This window comes from Theobroma cacao, chromosome 10 (assembly GCF_000208745.1).
Source record: "Theobroma cacao cultivar B97-61/B2 chromosome 10, Criollo_cocoa_genome_V2, whole genome shotgun sequence".
Classification (NCBI taxonomy): Eukaryota; Viridiplantae; Streptophyta; class Magnoliopsida; order Malvales; family Malvaceae; genus Theobroma; species Theobroma cacao.
Genome location: NC_030859.1, coordinates 7,188,377 through 7,206,238, shown reverse-complemented (window position 1 = coordinate 7,206,238; position 17,862 = coordinate 7,188,377). Strand labels below are relative to the sequence as shown.

Below are 17,862 nucleotides of genomic sequence, written 5' to 3'. Positions count from 1 at the left end.
CCCTTGAAATCTGTCATACAACTTAGAATATCAACTTTTGAAAATTTTTACAATTTTCTCAAGATAACAGGCATGTTTGATGGAGTCATCGCTTTCTCCAAACGGGTAGTTAAATACTTCAACAACATTTTTTTCACATAATTTAATCCACATGCGATACTGATGTTTGATATGATATTTATTATAACGTTTTAATACACTCATTTTCGTCTTTTTGTCACATCTGAACGTATAAATCGAAAAAACATTACAAACATTTTTTTGATTATTTCTCTAATATTTAACACTAATCGTTTTTCCCTGAAAAAGGTGAAAACAAAAGGAAATGAGAAATAAAGAAAATAAATAAATAACAAATTTTGCAGAGAAAAGAAAGAAAGTAATACAAAATTAAAGAGAAAACAAAAACATTAAAAATAGATTCATATAGTATGAAGGATTAAAAAATACATTAAAAATCAAATTATGATATTTTGAAATGTAGTTTTGCATCTTGTTTTGAGGTGTCGTGAAATGTTCTTTCTCCCTTCCTTATGCTAGTTCTCCTGACTAAGCCTGACATTTCCATAACTAAAATAGGATGGAGATCAATGGGTCGGCTAGTGTGTTTGAGAATGCTGCAGATAGGATTGTTGTAAAGAGTTTTGAACCTATAGAAATTTCTAATTATTTCAACTGCCATAGCTGTACACTTGCGGGGCTCCATTTTAACTTCATTCAGTTTCGTAGCCAGTGATTTAGCAAAACATGGCCAGTTTGACACTGGAATAGAGCTATGCCACTATGTGATAGAACAAAAGCATGTTGGATCAAAGAGGAAAAGTAGGGAGCCTATACATAGGGTAGGAAATTTTGGATCTAAGAAGAGTGGTGAGACTCTTATCGTACATGAAGTTGTGCTTAATGCAATCACTAAGCAGTTATATAGTTACTATTATAAAGACCATAAGGCCTAATAGCCTTCGATCAAAAGATTTTGTAAAGGCTTAAGCTTGAGTCCTTGGAATTGTCTACTAATTTGAACGTGCATGGAACTTATTGCAGTTTTTACTATACCTAATAAATATCATTGTTGATTTCATTAGCTTAATACCTTTTTGTTGTTTATGTATTTATTTATTGTTTCAGGTGCATTAGAACTTATGTATTATAAATAATTGTAATATATTAAAGTTTTGATATATATTGCACCAAATGTACATGTTGTTCAGGTTGAAGTGAAAATAGCTAAATGGAGAGTATAAAGGAGAAAAAGTAAAAATGAGGACATTTATTTAAATAGTATTTAATGTGAATAAGTTGATCAGGTTTTATGGATAATATATCTCGAAAATTACATTATGTTTCAAATGTATTGGAATCAATTTGGAAGTAAATATTTCAAGTTTTAATAAATTTAGAATTACTCTTAATCTCAATAAGATAATTTAATATTATTAATTATGATATCACCTTATCATAGTTTAATGGTTGTACTATTAGATTAACTACATTTACTAGAAATGATCCAATATTAATATTTAATTTTTTGGTTGTCTAATTGTAAATTTTATATTATGAACCCTTGTAACTATCTATTAACAAAAAGTGAAATTATCATTTTACTTTTTATATTAATTTTATCCTTTAGTTTAAGATTTCATTCAATTGGTGATCTAATATTCTAGATTTAATTATTTGATTATCAAGATGTGATGTGTAGTTAAATCATCAATCTACTAAGTCTATTAATCACCAATCTTTTTAAAATCACTAAAAGTAATGTTAACGCTACGAACTTCACTTTTTAGATATATGTTTACGGATGTTCACTTTAGTTAAAATCCCAACATACAGAGTCTAGATCAACGTTATAAGATGATCATGCTCATGGTATATCAAAGATTATAAAGAGATAAAACACGAGTCCACTATCCATCAAGATGTCGGTCTGACCATAAGTGAATATACAAGTGTGAGATTTATGTTTAAGTAACAGTTAAACTTAAACTTGATTCTTACATGATTTCAATTCAAATAATAGTGTCATTATACGAAGTCAGCTACTTCGATGATTTGAGACTCATTATTTTCTTGAAATGAATCACATTTATTATATTGAAAGTAATTTGGACATTTCAATATTAACATAATGAAGTGACTAGTTTTATTATATGATTATAAACTATTTTTAGATTCAATTAAAATACATGTTTACTATGTATGACTCTTCATGTTTACTATGTAAGAAAAAAAGAATAAAAAGGAAGAAAGGAAAAGACATAAGAAGGAATGGAAGATCTTTTTTTTTGTTTATTAATGTATTTTAGAAAATGAAAAATCTCTTTTTCATGTTCGTAGAGAAATATTTACCTTCATGGAGAAGTGGATTGATCATTTCCTATCTTTCTGAATTGTCATGAACATAAATCAAATGTAGTAATATGCAGGCAAAAATTCTTGTAATCCATGACCACTTTAAGATCACTAAGAGAAAAAGTTTGAACTCTAGCATTTTTTCACCCTACAAAGTTTGTCCATATTGAAACTATGGTTGGAAATTATGTTTACATAAACACTGAGGGATTAATATTGCATTTTCTCGCACTAATCAAAATATTTTCTTTAGATAAGGTAACATATATGGAGATTTTTGCAAGACTTACGAAATATAGCAATTATCATAAATATGTTGATAATTTTAAAAGATTTTGTCAAATAACTTACCAAATATATTGATTATGTCCTTTTTTGCATTTCTTAATATCTTTCAAATATATAAGGAAAATTTATTGCTAAAATAAGATACATTATTACAGTTTTTAAAACAAGAAACTATTTAGAATGCTTTTTGACCAATTTACCTAATCATGTTATGTATGTGCCTATATGCATCAAGTATAGAATTGTTTGAAGACAGAATTGGAAAATAAGGAAATAGCTTCAAGACGTGTAACAGTATTACTATTCTTAAGATTTTATTTATCCCTACTAATAGTGTGCAAAAGGTTTGCGAGCGACAAATCTAGAGGATACAATGAAACCTAGTGACCGGCTGTATTTCATATTGACGTAATCAATCGACTGTGCATCACTGGTTATGGAAATTACCTAAGCTTCTATGTAATTTTCTATAGCAAAATTGTCAAACCCTACTTTATAAAATAATTATAATATCATTCACATGCTCGATAGAATGTTTGTATATTTAGGAAGTTCGAGAAATCGTTAAAAGACGATATTGCCCCTAATGGTATCATTAAGTCGATTAAGCCTCGAACTAGTTCAAATAGGAATTTTAAGGTGAAATTAAGAGTTTCACAGTTCAGGGATGACTCAAAATGGTAATTAGGAGTTCGAGGATCAATTCGGAGTCAAATTGAAATTTTCACTATATAGGGGTAAAATTATAATTTTTCCATCTGCGGGGACAAAATTTGAGATTTGAGAGAATTTTGATCACATTTGACAAATTGGGGAATGATATGAGTATAAGGGATAAAAATATGTCTATGGGCAATTTTTCAATTTTGGGGCAAAAATGTAATTTTTGATTTTTACGGGGGTAAAAGTGTAAATATCAAAAATTACTCCACCAAGACTTGGGATAAGTCTGAGAATTTTATCTAAGTTATGGATATTTTAAGGAATAATGTGTGGTGGAGATTTAAAGCTTGAAAGATAAGAATTTAAAAAATGGACCAATAATGTAGTGACATGTGGCAAGTTTAGATTATTATATTATTTAACTATAAAAATCAGCCCACACCACCATTTTCTCTTCATTATGGCCGGCCATAGCAAGAAAACAAAGGGGAAAAGAAAAACAAAAACCTAGGGGGAGAAATTCAAGGAAAAATTGGTGAAAATTCAAGGAAACAAGTGACCAAAGGTAAAATTTCTTGATTTTGACTTGTGCTTTACCTTTCCCATGCATTTCCCATCATTTTCCATGGTTGAATCATGTGATTTGAGGATGAATTCAATTCTGGAAAAATGGGTTAGGAGAGAGAAACTTGTTAGATTAATTTGATTTTAAGTTATGTTAGTGTTTTAAGTTAGTTTAGCATATTTAGGAACAAAACAACAAGAAAAGAATTTATTTTCCTCCATTACCATTATTGGCTGAATTTTCTAGGGGAATATTGGCTGATGATCTTGATGTTTATTTGAGGAATTATGATGAATAATGATGAATTATGAGTCTAGAAAAATAATGGAAATTTTTGGAGCAAAAATATGAATTTTTACCCATTAGGGGTATTTTCGTAATTTGCTATCAGGACTGATAATTTGCACCACACCGAGGGACATTAAGTCAATTTGGGTGCAATTGAGGTATAGAAACTGAAAAAAATTAATTTGAGATTAAATTGGACGCGTTAGTAATTTAATCGGGTAATAGGCCGAATTAGGTCAGCACCGCATTTAAGCGGTAGTCGGATAAGTTGCATGTCATATCATGCATATATACCGAGCCTGAATTGATTTTATAATGGTCAAGCATTGATGTGGTGAATTATGTATTGTACATTGTGGATAGGTGGTGAGCAAATTACACTGGTAAAAGTACAAAAATTGTGCTTGAAGACTGGGATTAGGAGTACATCGACTCCTAAAACTGTGAGTGGACAATTTATCGTCTTAAATATCTAGAGTAATTATACTTGTTTGATGCTTTTATTGAATGGTGAGTTTAAATTATAAAATATTATGTTTTCCAATTAAAATGTTTTTTAATAAAAATGAGATTTATACTGGTTTTGAAATCAAATATTGTTTTGGGAAAATTGAGTATATGGAGACTGTGTTGAAATTTATGATTTTATATGTTATTGAAATTGGGGCTTATGACACTATGGTAGCATGATGGCTAAATTTTTGGGGTTGGCATGAAATATATGAACAATTTTGGATTGGTCTCGGTAGACTGGATTACATTTTATTCGCCATATTATGCTACTGGAATTTTTATGGGTCTGGTGGTATATTAAACGGTCACTGCAGTGGTGGGGGTTTCCGTGGACTGCCTATGAGAGGGGCACGGTAACTCAATTATATACTTACCTCCGGGGGGAGATGTTGGGTGAAGTATCTCCTGAGGTATGATTTGAGTGCACCTCACGTTCGGGCCACCACGTGAGAGTGAGACTCAGCCAACGCCAAGGAACGGCTGTGTGTCAGATGTGAAAACATGTTTATGGGTATGGGTCATTGAACAGCCTTGGCGGTCTCAGTGGGATACCTTGACGAAGGTACCCGCGAGAATGATATTGGCAGGGGCCAAGTTTAAAAAAATTCATAAGTCGGGGAAATTTTGATGAAAAGAAATTATTTGGTATAGATTGAAACGAATTTTGTGTTATGAACATTATTGAGATATAACGTTTTTATATTGTCTCCATCTACTCGGCTTTAGATGCTTTTGATGGTAATTGTTTACTCACTGGGATTATTTAATCTCACCCCTCTTCCTATCCATTTTTCAGGCTCAGGACAGTTTGTTGATAGTTGATTAAGACGAGAATTAATCTCGGAGTTGCATCATAGGAAGTAAGGGTTCGTAGCTCTACACCTTCTTGGTTAGTTGGGGGCCCACGTGTCACTGTAAACGAAATTTCATACTTTAATTATCTTTATTACTATATGAATAAATTTATTTTACTCTTACGCTACAAAAGTTATTTTAGGAAGACTTTGAAAATATTGTGTTTTAAGAAAATAGAATATTTTATTTAATGTTTTTATTATATTCAAATAGCTATAATTTTACTTTAAACGAATGTTTTAGACTTCAAAATTTAATTTAAATCATGAAATATGTGTTTCCACTTACATATTACATTTTTTCGGATTTCGAAATTTCAAAAAAAAAATGACGAAAATGCCCCAGTGAGCTAGAAAATAATATTTTTATTGTTTTGAGTTGGAAACAACTTATGATTTCTTGAAATGCGAGATTTAATAACTGTCGCTCACCGGGGAGATGCGGAAGTTGATGCTAAGCCTTGCGGGGTTTCGATCGGCATTCGGGGTAATGAGTGCTTATCGGGACGTCGCGGCGGTTGTCACGGGCCCGATGGGAGTTCCGGGTCGTGACAATTAGATTGGTATCAGAGCATGGTTTAAAGATCAAAGATTTTGATTTTAAAGCTTTGGATTTCAAAGTTTTTGATTTTAAAGTTGTTTTAAGAAATCCACACTGACACTGCGTGGCCCAAGTTAAGTTAAGTTAAGTAAGTCAAGTTAAGTTAGGTTATATCGAGTTAGTTGCATATAGAATTTAAAGTCATCTAAGTCTATTCCATTTCTTATTGTAGAGTACCATGCCTCCTCGACGTGGGCGTCCACCTCTCTATAGGTCAGTAGGGAGGGGAAGAGGCCGTGCTAGACTTAGTCAGCCAGATCCCGTGGAAAGGGAGTCTGCTGCACCTACTTTTCGAGCAGCACCTGCTGTTGAGCCTACTGAGATTCCTCCACCTCCTCCACCACCTACTGCTACTCCTGGTGTTCATGCCATGTCTCTTGAGGCAGTCCAGGCATTAGCAGCTTTTCTTAATGTCATTATGGGCCAAGCTCAAGCTGGTCGAGTCCCTCATACTGTTCCCCCAGCAGTATCTCCAGTGCCACCACCACCACCTCTTGTTCCACCACCAGTGCCAGATGTCTCCATTTCCAAAAAGCTTAAGGAAGCTAGGCAGCTGGGTTGCACTTCTTTTGTTGGTGATTTGGATGCAACCGCAGCTAAAGATTGGATTACTCAGGTAACGGAGACATTTGTGGATATGAAATTGGATGATGATATGAAGTTAATGGTGGCCACAAGATTACTAGAGAAGAGGGCTCGTACATGGTGGAGCTCGGTAAAATCACGTTCCATTACTCCGTTGACTTGGATAGACTTCCTACAAGAATTCGACGGTCAATACTACACCTACTTTCATCAAAAAGAGAAGAAGAGAGAATTCCTAAGTTTACAACAAGGGAATTTAACCATAGAAGAGTACGAGGCTCGTTTTAACGAGCTGATGTCATATGTGCCAGACCTGGTGAAGTCTGAGCAAGATCAAGCTAGTTATTTTGAAGAAGGGCTCCGTAACGAGATCAGAGAGAGGATGACTGTGACAGGCCGGGAGCCTCATAAAGAAGTTGTACAGATGGCTTTAAGGGCCGAAAAACTCACGAATGAAAATCGAAGAATGCGAGCTGAGTTTGCAAAGAGGAGAAACCCGAATGTATCCTCTAGTCAACTGCCCAAAAGAGGTAAGGACACATTTGCTTCTGAGAGTACTGTTTCTGTTCCGGTGATATCTCCTCGACCCCCACTTTCACAGTTACAGCAGAGACCTCCGAGATTTAACAGGTCTGGGATGAGTAGTACTTCCGAGAAGAGTTTTGGAGGTTTAAATAAATGCGAAAAATGTGGGAGATATCATGTTGGGGAGTGTTGGGGCATAAGATGCTTTCATTGTGACCAGCCGGGCCACATTAGGAGTGACTGCCCACAGTTAGGACGGGCTACAGTAGCTGCTCCATCCCCACTAACTCATACGGATATGCAGAGGAGAGATTCCTCTGGAGTACACCCGAGGCAGGGGGTAACTGTACGATCTGAAATGGGTAGCAACACCCCAGCACAACCACCTTTGAGGCCATTGACTCGTTCTTCAACAAGAGTTTTCGCTGTAACGGAAGATGAAGCACGAGTCCGATCTGGAGAAAGTGAGTGAAAAGTTAGACGAAGGTGTAAAATAGTGATAGGGGATGTAAATACCAAGTGATGGACGTGTAAATAAAGGTTTCAAGAATAATATAGTAAATGAGTTCATATGGAATATGGTTGTAAGAATTTCTTACTATATTGTGGAAATTAGAACTCAAAAATACTTGAGGTATACAAAGTTCAAATGAACTTAAATCTTAAGCAATAAATTGATGTCGAAATACAAGAAGGATACAAAGCAATATAGAGGCACGAAAGATGATTAAGGACAAAGGGATGACTCTGAGGAATTATGATACTGCATCGTATGCGATGATTAAATCAAGATAGATCTTGGATGCATAAATGGGATTATAAAGCATATACACATATGTGGGGTTGATATTGTGATTAACTAAAATAAAGAATGATTTTTAGTGAATTAAGATTCCCTATAAAGGAGATAACAGGAGAAGTTGAGCATCGAATAAAAGATAATACCCCGCCTTTTCTTTGAGTTAATAAGTGAAATTTTGAGGACAAAATTTTATTTTAAGGGGGGTAGTGTTGTCAAACCCTGCTTTGTAAAATAATTATAATATCATTCACATGCTCGATAGAATGTTTGTATATTTAGGAAGTTCGAGAAATCGTTAAAAGACGATATTGCCCCTAATGGTATCATTAAGTCGATTAAGCCTCGAACTAGTTCAAATAGGAATTTTAAGGTGAAATTAAGAGTTTCACAGTTCAGGGATGACTCAAAATGGTAATTAGGAGTTCGAGGATCAATTCGGAGTCAAATTGAAATTTTCACTATATAGGGGTAAAATTGTAATTTTTCCATCTGCGGACAAAATTTGAGATTTTGAGAGAATTTAGATCACATTTGACAAATTGGGGAATGGTATGAGTATAAGGGATGAAAAATATGTCTATGGGCAATTTTTCAGTTTTTGGGGCAAAAATGTAATTTTTGATTTTTACGGGGGCAAAAGTGTAAATATCAAAAATTACTTCACCAAGACTTTGGATAAGTTTGAGAATTTTATCTAAGTTATGGATATTTTAAGGAATAATGTGTGGTGGAGATTTAAAGCTTAAAAGATAAGAATTTAAAAAATGGACCAATAATGTAGTGACATGTGGCAAGTTTAGATTATTATATTATTTAACTATAAAAATCAGCCCACACCACCATTTTCTCTTCATTATGGCCGGCCATAGCAAGAAAACAAAGGGGAAAAGAAAAACAAAAACCTAGGGGGAGAAATTCAAGGAAAAATTGGTGAAAATTCAAGGAAACAAGTGACCAAAGGTAAAATTTCTTGATTTTGACTTGTGCTTTACCTTTCCCATGCATTTCCCATCATTTTCCATGGTTGAATCATGTGATTTGAGGATGAATTCAATTCTGGAAAAATGGGTTAGGAGAGAGAAACTTGTTAGATTAATTTGATTTTAAGTTATGTTAGTGTTTTAAGTTAGTTTAGCATATTTAGGAACAAAACAACAAGAAAAGAATTTATTTTCCTCCATTACCATTATTGGCTGAATTTTCTAGGGGAATATTGGCTGATGATCTTGATGTTTATTTGAGGAATTATGATGAATAATGATGAATTATGAGTCTAGAAAAATAATGGAAATTTTCGGAGCAAAAATATGAATTTTTACCCATTAGGGGTATTTTCATAATTTGCTATCAGGACTGATAATTTGCACCACACCGAGGGACATTAAGTCAATTTGGGTGCAATTGAGGTATAGAAACTGAAAAAAATTAATTTGAGATTAAATTGGACGCGTTAGTAATTTAATCGGGTAATAGGCCGAATTAGGTCAGCACCGCATTTAAGCGGTAGTCGGATAAGTTGCATGTCATATCATGCATATATACCGAGCCTGAATTGATTTTATAATGGTCAAGCATTGATGTGGTGAATTATGTATTGTACATTGTGGATAGGTGGTGAGCAAATTACACTGGTAAAAGTACCAAAATTGTGCTTGAAGACTGGGATTAGGAGTACATCGACTCCTAGAACTGTGAGTGGACAATTTATCGTCTTAAATATCTAGAGTAATTATACTTGTTTGATGCTTTTATTGAATGGTGAATTTAAATTATAAAATATTATGTTTTCCAATTAAAATGTTTTTTAATAAAAATGAGATTTATACTGGTTTTGAAATCAAATATTGTTTTGGGAAAATTGAGTATATGGAGACTGTGTTGAAATTTATGATTTTATATGTTATTGAAATTGGGGCTTATGACACTATGGTAGCATGATGGCTAAATTTTTGGGGTTGGCATGAAATATATGAACAATTTTGGATTGGTCTCGGTAGACTGGATTACATTTTATTCGCCATATTATGCTACTGGAATTTTTATGGGTCTGGTGGTATATTAAACGGTCACTGCAGTGGTGGGGGTTTCCGTGGACTGCCTATGAGAGGGGCACGGTAACTCAATTATATACTTACCTCCGGGGGGAGATGTTGGGTGAAGTATCTCCTGAGGTATGATTTGAGTGCACCTCACGTTCGGGCCACCACGTGAGAGTGAGACTCAGCCAACGCCAAGGAACGGCTGTGTGTCAGATGTGAAAACATGTTTATGGGTATGGGTCATTGAACAGCCTTGGCGGTCTCAGTGGGATACCTTGACGAAGGTACCCGCGAGAATGATATTGGCAGGGGCCAAGTTTAAAAAAATTCATAAGTCGGGGAAATTTTGATGAAAAGAAATTATTTGGTATAGATTGAAACGAATTTTGTGTTATGAACATTATTGAGATATAACGTTTTTATATTGTCTCCATCTACTCGGCTTTAGATGCTTTTGATGGTAATTGTTTACTCACTGGGATTATTTAATCTCACCCCTCTTCCTATCCATTTTTCAGGCTCAGGACAGTTTGTTGATAGTTGATTAAGACGAGAATTAATCTCGGAGTTGCATCATAGGAAGTAAGGGTTCGTAGCTCTACACCTTCTTGGTTAGTTGGGGGCCCACGTGTCACTGTAAACGAAATTTCATACTTTAATTATCTTTATTACTATATGAATAAATTTATTTTACTCTTACGCTACAAAAGTTATTTTAGGAAGACTTTGAAAATATTGTGTTTTAAGAAAATAGAATATTTTATTTAATGTTTTTATTATATTCAAATAGCTATAATTTTACTTTAAACGAATGTTTTAGACTTCAAAATTTAATTTAAATCATGAAATATGTGTTTCCACTTACATATTACATTTTTTCGGATTTCGAAATTTCAAAAAAAAAATGACGAAAATGCCCCAGTGAGCTAGAAAATAATATTTTTATTGTTTTGAGTTAGAAACAACTTATGATTTCTTGAAATGCGAGATCTAATAACTGTCGCTCACTGGGGAGATGCGGAAGTTGATGCTAAGCCTTGCGGGGTTTCGATCGGCATTCGGGGTAATGAGTGCTTATTGGGACGTCGCGGCGGTTGTCACGGGCCCGATGGGAGTTCCGGGTTGTGACAAAAATGATATAGAAGAAATGTGGAGAATATTGAGAAAGGAATGAGTGATGATTGTTTGTTGTTCTCAATGTGTTCTTTTGAACCAGAGGAAAGTCTTTTGTAAGCACAGGTGATTATTCCCAATAGACACAATTGAAGTAGACACAAATATTGGTTTTGCAACAGACACCACTTTTGGTTCAACCAAATACAAGTGTTTGTTTTAAATAGTCATAACGATTAGTTTTTCAATAGACACGACTTTTGGTTGAAAGAGATACAATTGTTTGTTTCAAACAATCATAACTATTGGTTTTTATTAGACATAAGTTTTTATTAGTCATAATTTTTGACTATCACTTTTGTAATTAAAAAATAAATTAAAAATAATAAATATAATTATTATTTAATTACTTACACTTGCAGTATCAACTGCCATTATAATATATTAATTATTCCAAGACAAACCAAGGCTTGTAAAGCACGTCCTTGGTCCATAGTCCGCTTTAGTCCAATTATTATGAACTCATTCTCCTCTTTATTTAAAGGACTCTTCAATTTTTTTATTTTTCTAATGTTCCCATATTCATTATTGTTGGTAATGTCCAAAAATTGGCATTGTTACATGCCTTGAAGCCATTTCCTTATTTTCTAGTTTAGTGTTATAGCAAGTTAAATGTTTTATTCCATTTCAATAACGGTTGTTGCAAGTGGAACATTAAGAGAATTGACTTTTGATTTGATAAAATTGGACCAGTTTGATGGTGGTAACTTTCTAAGATGGTAGAAGAAGATGCATTTCTTACATTCAACATTGAAGGTTGTCTATGTCTTGGCTATGTCTAGAGCAAAAAAGAGTGAAAATGAATAAATTGCTCTAACTAGAAAGAGACAGAAATGGGACAATGTAGATTATATGTGCAAGGGTCACATTTTGAATGGTCTAGTTGATGGCTTATTTGACACATACCAGAATAAGGAATTATGGGACAACTGGAGCTAAGGTATATGACAGAAAACAACAAATAACAATCTCTCCTTCATTTCTTAATATTCTCAATATTTCTTCTAAATAATTTTGCTACAGAAAATCATATAGAAGTTTAGGTAATCTTGCCATAACCAGTGGATGCTTAGTGAATTGATTTCGCCAGTGTGAAACGCACTCAATCATTAAGCTTCACTGTATCATTGGGATTTATCGCTTGTAACCCTTTTACACACTATCAATGGAGGTGAATAAAACTTTTAAGGACAATAATATTATTACATGCCTTGAAGAAGCCATTTCCTTATCTTCCAGTTCTGTGCTATAACAAGAATTTTTCCAAACATTTTGTGGTTTGATTTGGTATGAGAATTTATAGTGTTTACGGTAAAGGTTCATAGAAATAAAGCTTAAGACGTACATCTATTTATAGTTTAGTTCTAGCACTTAAATAGAAGCGAAAGGAGCTTGTACTCTCAAGGGTACATTTGATTGAGGAAAAAGGAAAGGAATAGAACTAAAACTCATAAGGAGGAAAGACTAATCAAAGCTGCTCACACCCTTTTCCTCAACCCACCCTTCACTTCAGTCTTTGGCTCGAACAAGGAGGAAAGTGATGAAAGCAAAGATAAATCACATTGATATTTCATTTATAGTCTTCATCTTTTCTCTCTTCTAATATATACGTATATACGTACATACATACATATATATATAAGCAAAATTGAATATACAAGTTGATGGCAAAATATATTTGAAAATTTTTCAACGCATGGCTATGTACTCTATGTGCGAATAGAGATGCATTACTTTGCATCCTGAACATTTACAGAATCCGAAACCCAGGTAGCCCCAAATATCTCCACCGACGTCGTTGTTTCTCTTTCACTGCCACTTCTCCATGATAATGCGGAATGACGAATTTCATAAGTTTTTGCTCCGATGACCACCCATATCCCTTTTTAGAGTATGTATGTCATCTACATTATTTTTATTTTTTTGAGTATATATATATATATATGTGTGTATTTATATATACACACACACAGACATAAATATTGCTAAAATAAAAATTAAAACTATTATGCAGGAATAAAAAAGTCGATACCGATAGGAAAATAATAGTTAGTAAATTTTTTAATTTAATTTCATAAAAGGAATTATAATTAAAGATAAAGGGTATATAGAGTTTTGATTAATATATGATATTGATCATTAAGTAATTAATTTAGTTATATTCTTATTTGATCAGCGTATATTGACATTTTTGTTTTTTCCTCCACCACTCTTCTTTATTGCTGTTTCTCACTTTTACTCTTTCTTTCTTTCGCTCCTGATTTCTCTCTTTTATTTCACAAAGTAAAACTTGTCTGGTCACCTTTTTGTCTTTTTCTTTTGTAAATTTCGAATGCGTAGACCTGGTTGCAACCTAAACTCATTCCATTTGCTTATGAAAGGTCAATTAATTTTATATAAAATTAACAAATTATAATACGAGACATAGTTAATTGTTGGTATATGAATTCACACTTTCCATTAATAAAACAGAAAAAATATTGTCAAAACCTCATAAATTTTAATTACATGTCGCAGCATGAAGACTTACAACAGCCTTATGTACTTACTCCCATTGTATTTATATATATCGGTTATCTCAACTTTTCGAAAGAAAATTAAATAATTCAAAACTAATAATTCCTCCATTACAACTACCATGTATATTTACGGTTCAAAGTAAACGGTCCATGAAACTCACCACAATATTGATTGTAGTGGTTGCTGTTTATCAATCTTGTCCCCATCATTGCTAGATATTGCAATATGGGGTTGCATTTAGAAAATCCAAGCACGTGGTCAAAGAAGAAAAGGGTGCAGCTATCTAGAACTGATTAGCAAAGCTTAATCATCCTAGATTCTACTCTGGGGTGGCTTTGCATCCTCAATGACCAGGTAACTGTAAGGTGATAGACTTGTTTTATTCTAATTTGTTGAACGTAATTCAACCCAATGTCACTATTAGTCCCAACAAAATACAGTGGATGAATTCGCCTTCCATTTAATGAGATTCTAACATCCTCTTTCAAAACTTCATTGTTCAAAGTTCATAGAATAACAAAAAACAATTGAAAAATAACATGAATACTGACCAATAAAATATGATTACCTTCATTGGATTCACCGTGAACGTCCCCATCTCTTTTGAGTAGTCCAAATTTGACTTCGATTCTAGAAAAAAAGGCTGCCAATTTTCTTCAGTCATCAGGTTGGACTGATCTTTCAATCTTACATCACAATAAAAGTACCAGTTAGGCTTTGTAGCCTTGGACTTGTTTATGTTGCTGCTGGATAATATCATTATCTCTCAAATTGATCAGCTCCAAGTCCATTAGGATAGAGCAGACACAGAAAAAGAAGAATGGGAACTGTTGCTCCAAACTCCAATGATTTGTCCTCGACTGACAAGGAAAATGGTGTTGTTCAGTCTCCGGAAGAGCTTGATGCAGGAGCTCTTTTCGTACTCAAATCACGAGGTGAGTTACCTTCGAAGCAACCCGCAAGCATAATTAGAAGAAATACAAAGTAGTTTAAGTTCATGCTCAAGAAAGAATTTCGATTTCCATGATGAAAAGTTTATATCCAACTCACCCATCATGTTTTTGATTGTAGGTTCATGGTTGCACTGTGGATATCATTTGACCACATCAATTGTTGGCCCAGTTATATTTAGTTTTCCCTTTGCTCTGGCCTTGCTAGGCTGGGTACCTGGTGTTCTAATCACAGCACTTCAAGGTCTAGTGACCTTCTACTCCTACAATCTTCTCTCTCTGGTTTTGGATCATCATGCTCAGCTTGGGAAGCGCCAACGTCGGTTTAGGGACATGGCCAGAGATATTCTTGGTGAATACAATCTTTGATGGATCCACTAAATCTCTTCTCCCCTGTTGTTTCATCAAACACTAGATTTTGACTCGCTGCTTTACCAGTTTGCATAGACAATTTTCATTAACCAAAGGAGTAATTTGGCAGGACCTAGATGGGGCAAATATTTTGTTGGTCCACTTCAATTTGCAATATGCTATGGTGCTGTTATTGGCTGCATTCTTCTTGGAGGACAAAGCCTTAAGGTCAGTTTCTTGTTTGCCTCAGTCCGCAAACACTCTCATAGTAAAATTGTTAGTATCATGATCATTAATTTGTTCTGTATCATTTTGTATTCTAATATACTATGACTTATGCAGTTCATTTACTTGCTATACAATCAAAGTGGGAAAATGCAGCTGTACCAGTTTATAATTATCTTCGGAGCTGTGCCACTATTCTTGGCACAAATACCATCCTTCCATTCACTAAGACATATCAACCTTGCCTCTCTACTCCTTTGTCTTGCTTACAGCGCATGCGTCACTGCTGGTTCGATACACATAGGTCAGAAATCAGAAAATTATCTAATGGAGTGAGTTTCTATCTATGTATAGAACACATTGTGTTTACAGTGGCTGTCTTGGCAGGGAATTCCAGGAATGCACCTAACAAGGACTACTCAATACAGGGGTCCGAAGAAAACCGTATTCTTGGTGCTATAAATGGTATTTCAATCATTGCCACCACGTATGGTTGCGGAATTATCCCTGAAATACAGGTAATTTTCCATTCCCTTTGCAAATTGTTCAAACACTAGAATATATATACATTGTATCTGATTTTCCTGTGCGACATCCTTGAGTAAACTTTTGCTTCCCAATATGCTTTTTCTTCTTCCAATTTGGCTCTCTTAAAGTCTTAACATAAAGGTGGGGTTCTAAACAGAAAATCTCTCTTGTAGGCAACTATAGCTCCTCCGGTCAAGGGCAAGATGTTCAAAGGATTATGCATCTGTTTTGCTGTCATAGTCAGCACATATATCAGTGTGTCAATCTCTGGGTATTGGGCATTTGGTAACCAGTCTCAACCAACAATTCTTTCCAATTTTATGGGTGAAAAGAGGCCACTGCTGCCCACTTGGTTTCTCTTGGTAACCAACATCTTCACTCTTATGCAACTGGTTGCAATCACTGTGGTAAGAACTCTTCATTAATAGAACTTCGATACAGGCCTACCAAAAAAATTATGCTAAAACACTTAAGATCGTCTTCCTTGGAACAAAACTCCAACTAAAACTAACTAGGTTTATTAGTTGTCCAAGCCCTGGACTTACTTGATGGGCTGATGAGCAGCTCTTTATTGTAGCAGGGGCTTGTCCTGCGTTTACAACCAGTTTAAATTTAATGTCAATTACGAAGCAATGTTGTGCCTCATCTTCAATTCATGCCTACTCTAGAAGAAAACGTTGGCCAATGCACATACAAGACTAGTCCTTTTTATTGCATCAGGGTCCAACTCAGTTATGATAACCAGATTCAACATAATTCTTCTTTGGCTTCAATTACAAGCCTTTGAACTTAATGTTTGATATAACAACTGAAATAATCAGAGTACGGTGGAAGAAAAGGGGGAAAGGAATAGACCATTGATCTGAGTCATGATATGTACAAACTAGACAATATCACACACCACTAGCCCGAACCCTGAACAAATTAGCCCAGCTGACTCCATTTAACACTATGCAAATTTTGTTGAGACCATTTTTTTATTGGTTACTGCAGATTTACTTGCAACCAACAAATGAACTATTTGAAAAATGGTTTGCAAACCCGAAGATGGATCAATTCTCGGCACGTAATGTCATGCCAAGGCTGGTTTTCAGGTCACTCTTAGTGATTATTGCCGCTACATTAGCTGCAATTCTACCTTTCTTTGGTGACATTATGGCATTGTTTGGAGCATTTGGAGTTATTCCTCTGGATTTTATTTTGCCTATGGTTTTCTACAATCTCACTTTCAAGCCATCAAAAAGGGGCCTAGTATTCTGGGGAAATACATTGATAGCAGTTGCATCATCAGCGTTAGTAGCAATGGGAGCTGTAGCTTCAGTTAGACAGATTGTTCTCGATGCCAAGACATATAGTTTGTTTGCTAACATGTAACAATGATCAAATTATAGATAGAAGAAACTTATGCAACTTACCAAGTGAATTCCTCTGTTCAGATGAATGCTGGTCAAATGGAAAGCCCAATGATTATCCCCATTTTCATGTTACTGCCTCATCTATATTGTGATTAAAGAAAGTAAGAAACTCATTGCTAGTTAAATATGATACTGATGACTAAATTACTCTTACATATTAAATTATTAACTAGATTGTCTTTTAAACCATTTAACCATACACAGATTGTGTATTAATAACATCAACATGCTGCTTGCATGGAGTCATATTTTTCTTAAATAACAGACCAAAACGACATTTCAATTTATAAAACATAAATAAAAGTCTTAATATTAATTAGTTTTTTTAAATCAGTAAGATCATTTTATATTAATCTTTGTTTATATATACTAATAAATTTTATTCTTATTTACATATTAAACTAAATAATAATAATTTGGGCTTGTTAGAAGGAAAGAGTTGAAGCCCGAAAAGAAACATATATTTGGATTAAAAAAGGGTAAAAAGAAGAGTTAATTGCACGTTTGGTGTTTAAATTTTGGTAAAATGTACAAATTGGTTCTTGAAGAAAAAATGTACAACTTGCACCTTGGATTTTCAAATCATGTATTATTTTAACCCAATCCTGGTTATTGTCATAAC

At 34.1% G+C, this 17,862-nt stretch overlaps 2 protein-coding genes across 2 annotated transcripts; both read left to right on the top strand.

Moving 5' to 3' along the window:
• Positions 5,580-7,814, top strand: LOC18595850. The gene is made up of 2 exons (XM_018128681.1): positions 5,580-5,586; positions 6,300-7,814. Exon 2 carries the CDS (start codon positions 6,306-6,308, stop codon positions 7,707-7,709), a length of 1,404 nt encoding a protein of 467 aa, XP_017984170.1. The 5' UTR covers positions 5,580-5,586; positions 6,300-6,305; the 3' UTR covers positions 7,710-7,814.
• LOC18586634 (GABA transporter 1) lies at positions 14,472-17,320 on the top strand. The gene is made up of 7 exons (XM_007010125.2): positions 14,472-14,706; positions 14,843-15,073; positions 15,203-15,300; positions 15,415-15,601; positions 15,685-15,815; positions 15,999-16,232; positions 16,819-17,320. The coding sequence occupies exons 1-7, from the start codon at positions 14,592-14,594 to the stop codon at positions 17,197-17,199; spliced, it is 1,377 nt and encodes a 458-aa protein (XP_007010187.2). The 5' UTR covers positions 14,472-14,591; the 3' UTR covers positions 17,200-17,320.

Bases quoted from the DNA above. Each gene is read 5' to 3' on its own strand.
- LOC18595850 (XM_018128681.1), top strand. From the start codon at position 6,306: ATGCCTCCTCGACGTGGGCGTCCACCTCTCTATAGGTCAGTAGGGAGG.
- LOC18586634 (XM_007010125.2), top strand. From the start codon at position 14,592: ATGGGAACTGTTGCTCCAAACTCCAATGATTTGTCCTCGACTGACAAG. The intron at 15,301-15,414 runs GTCAGTTTCTTG...TGACTTATGCAG, and splicing joins TTGGAGGACAAAGCCTTAAG to TTCATTTACTTGCTATACAA. The intron at 15,816-15,998 runs GTAATTTTCCAT...TCTCTCTTGTAG, and splicing joins GAATTATCCCTGAAATACAG to GCAACTATAGCTCCTCCGGT.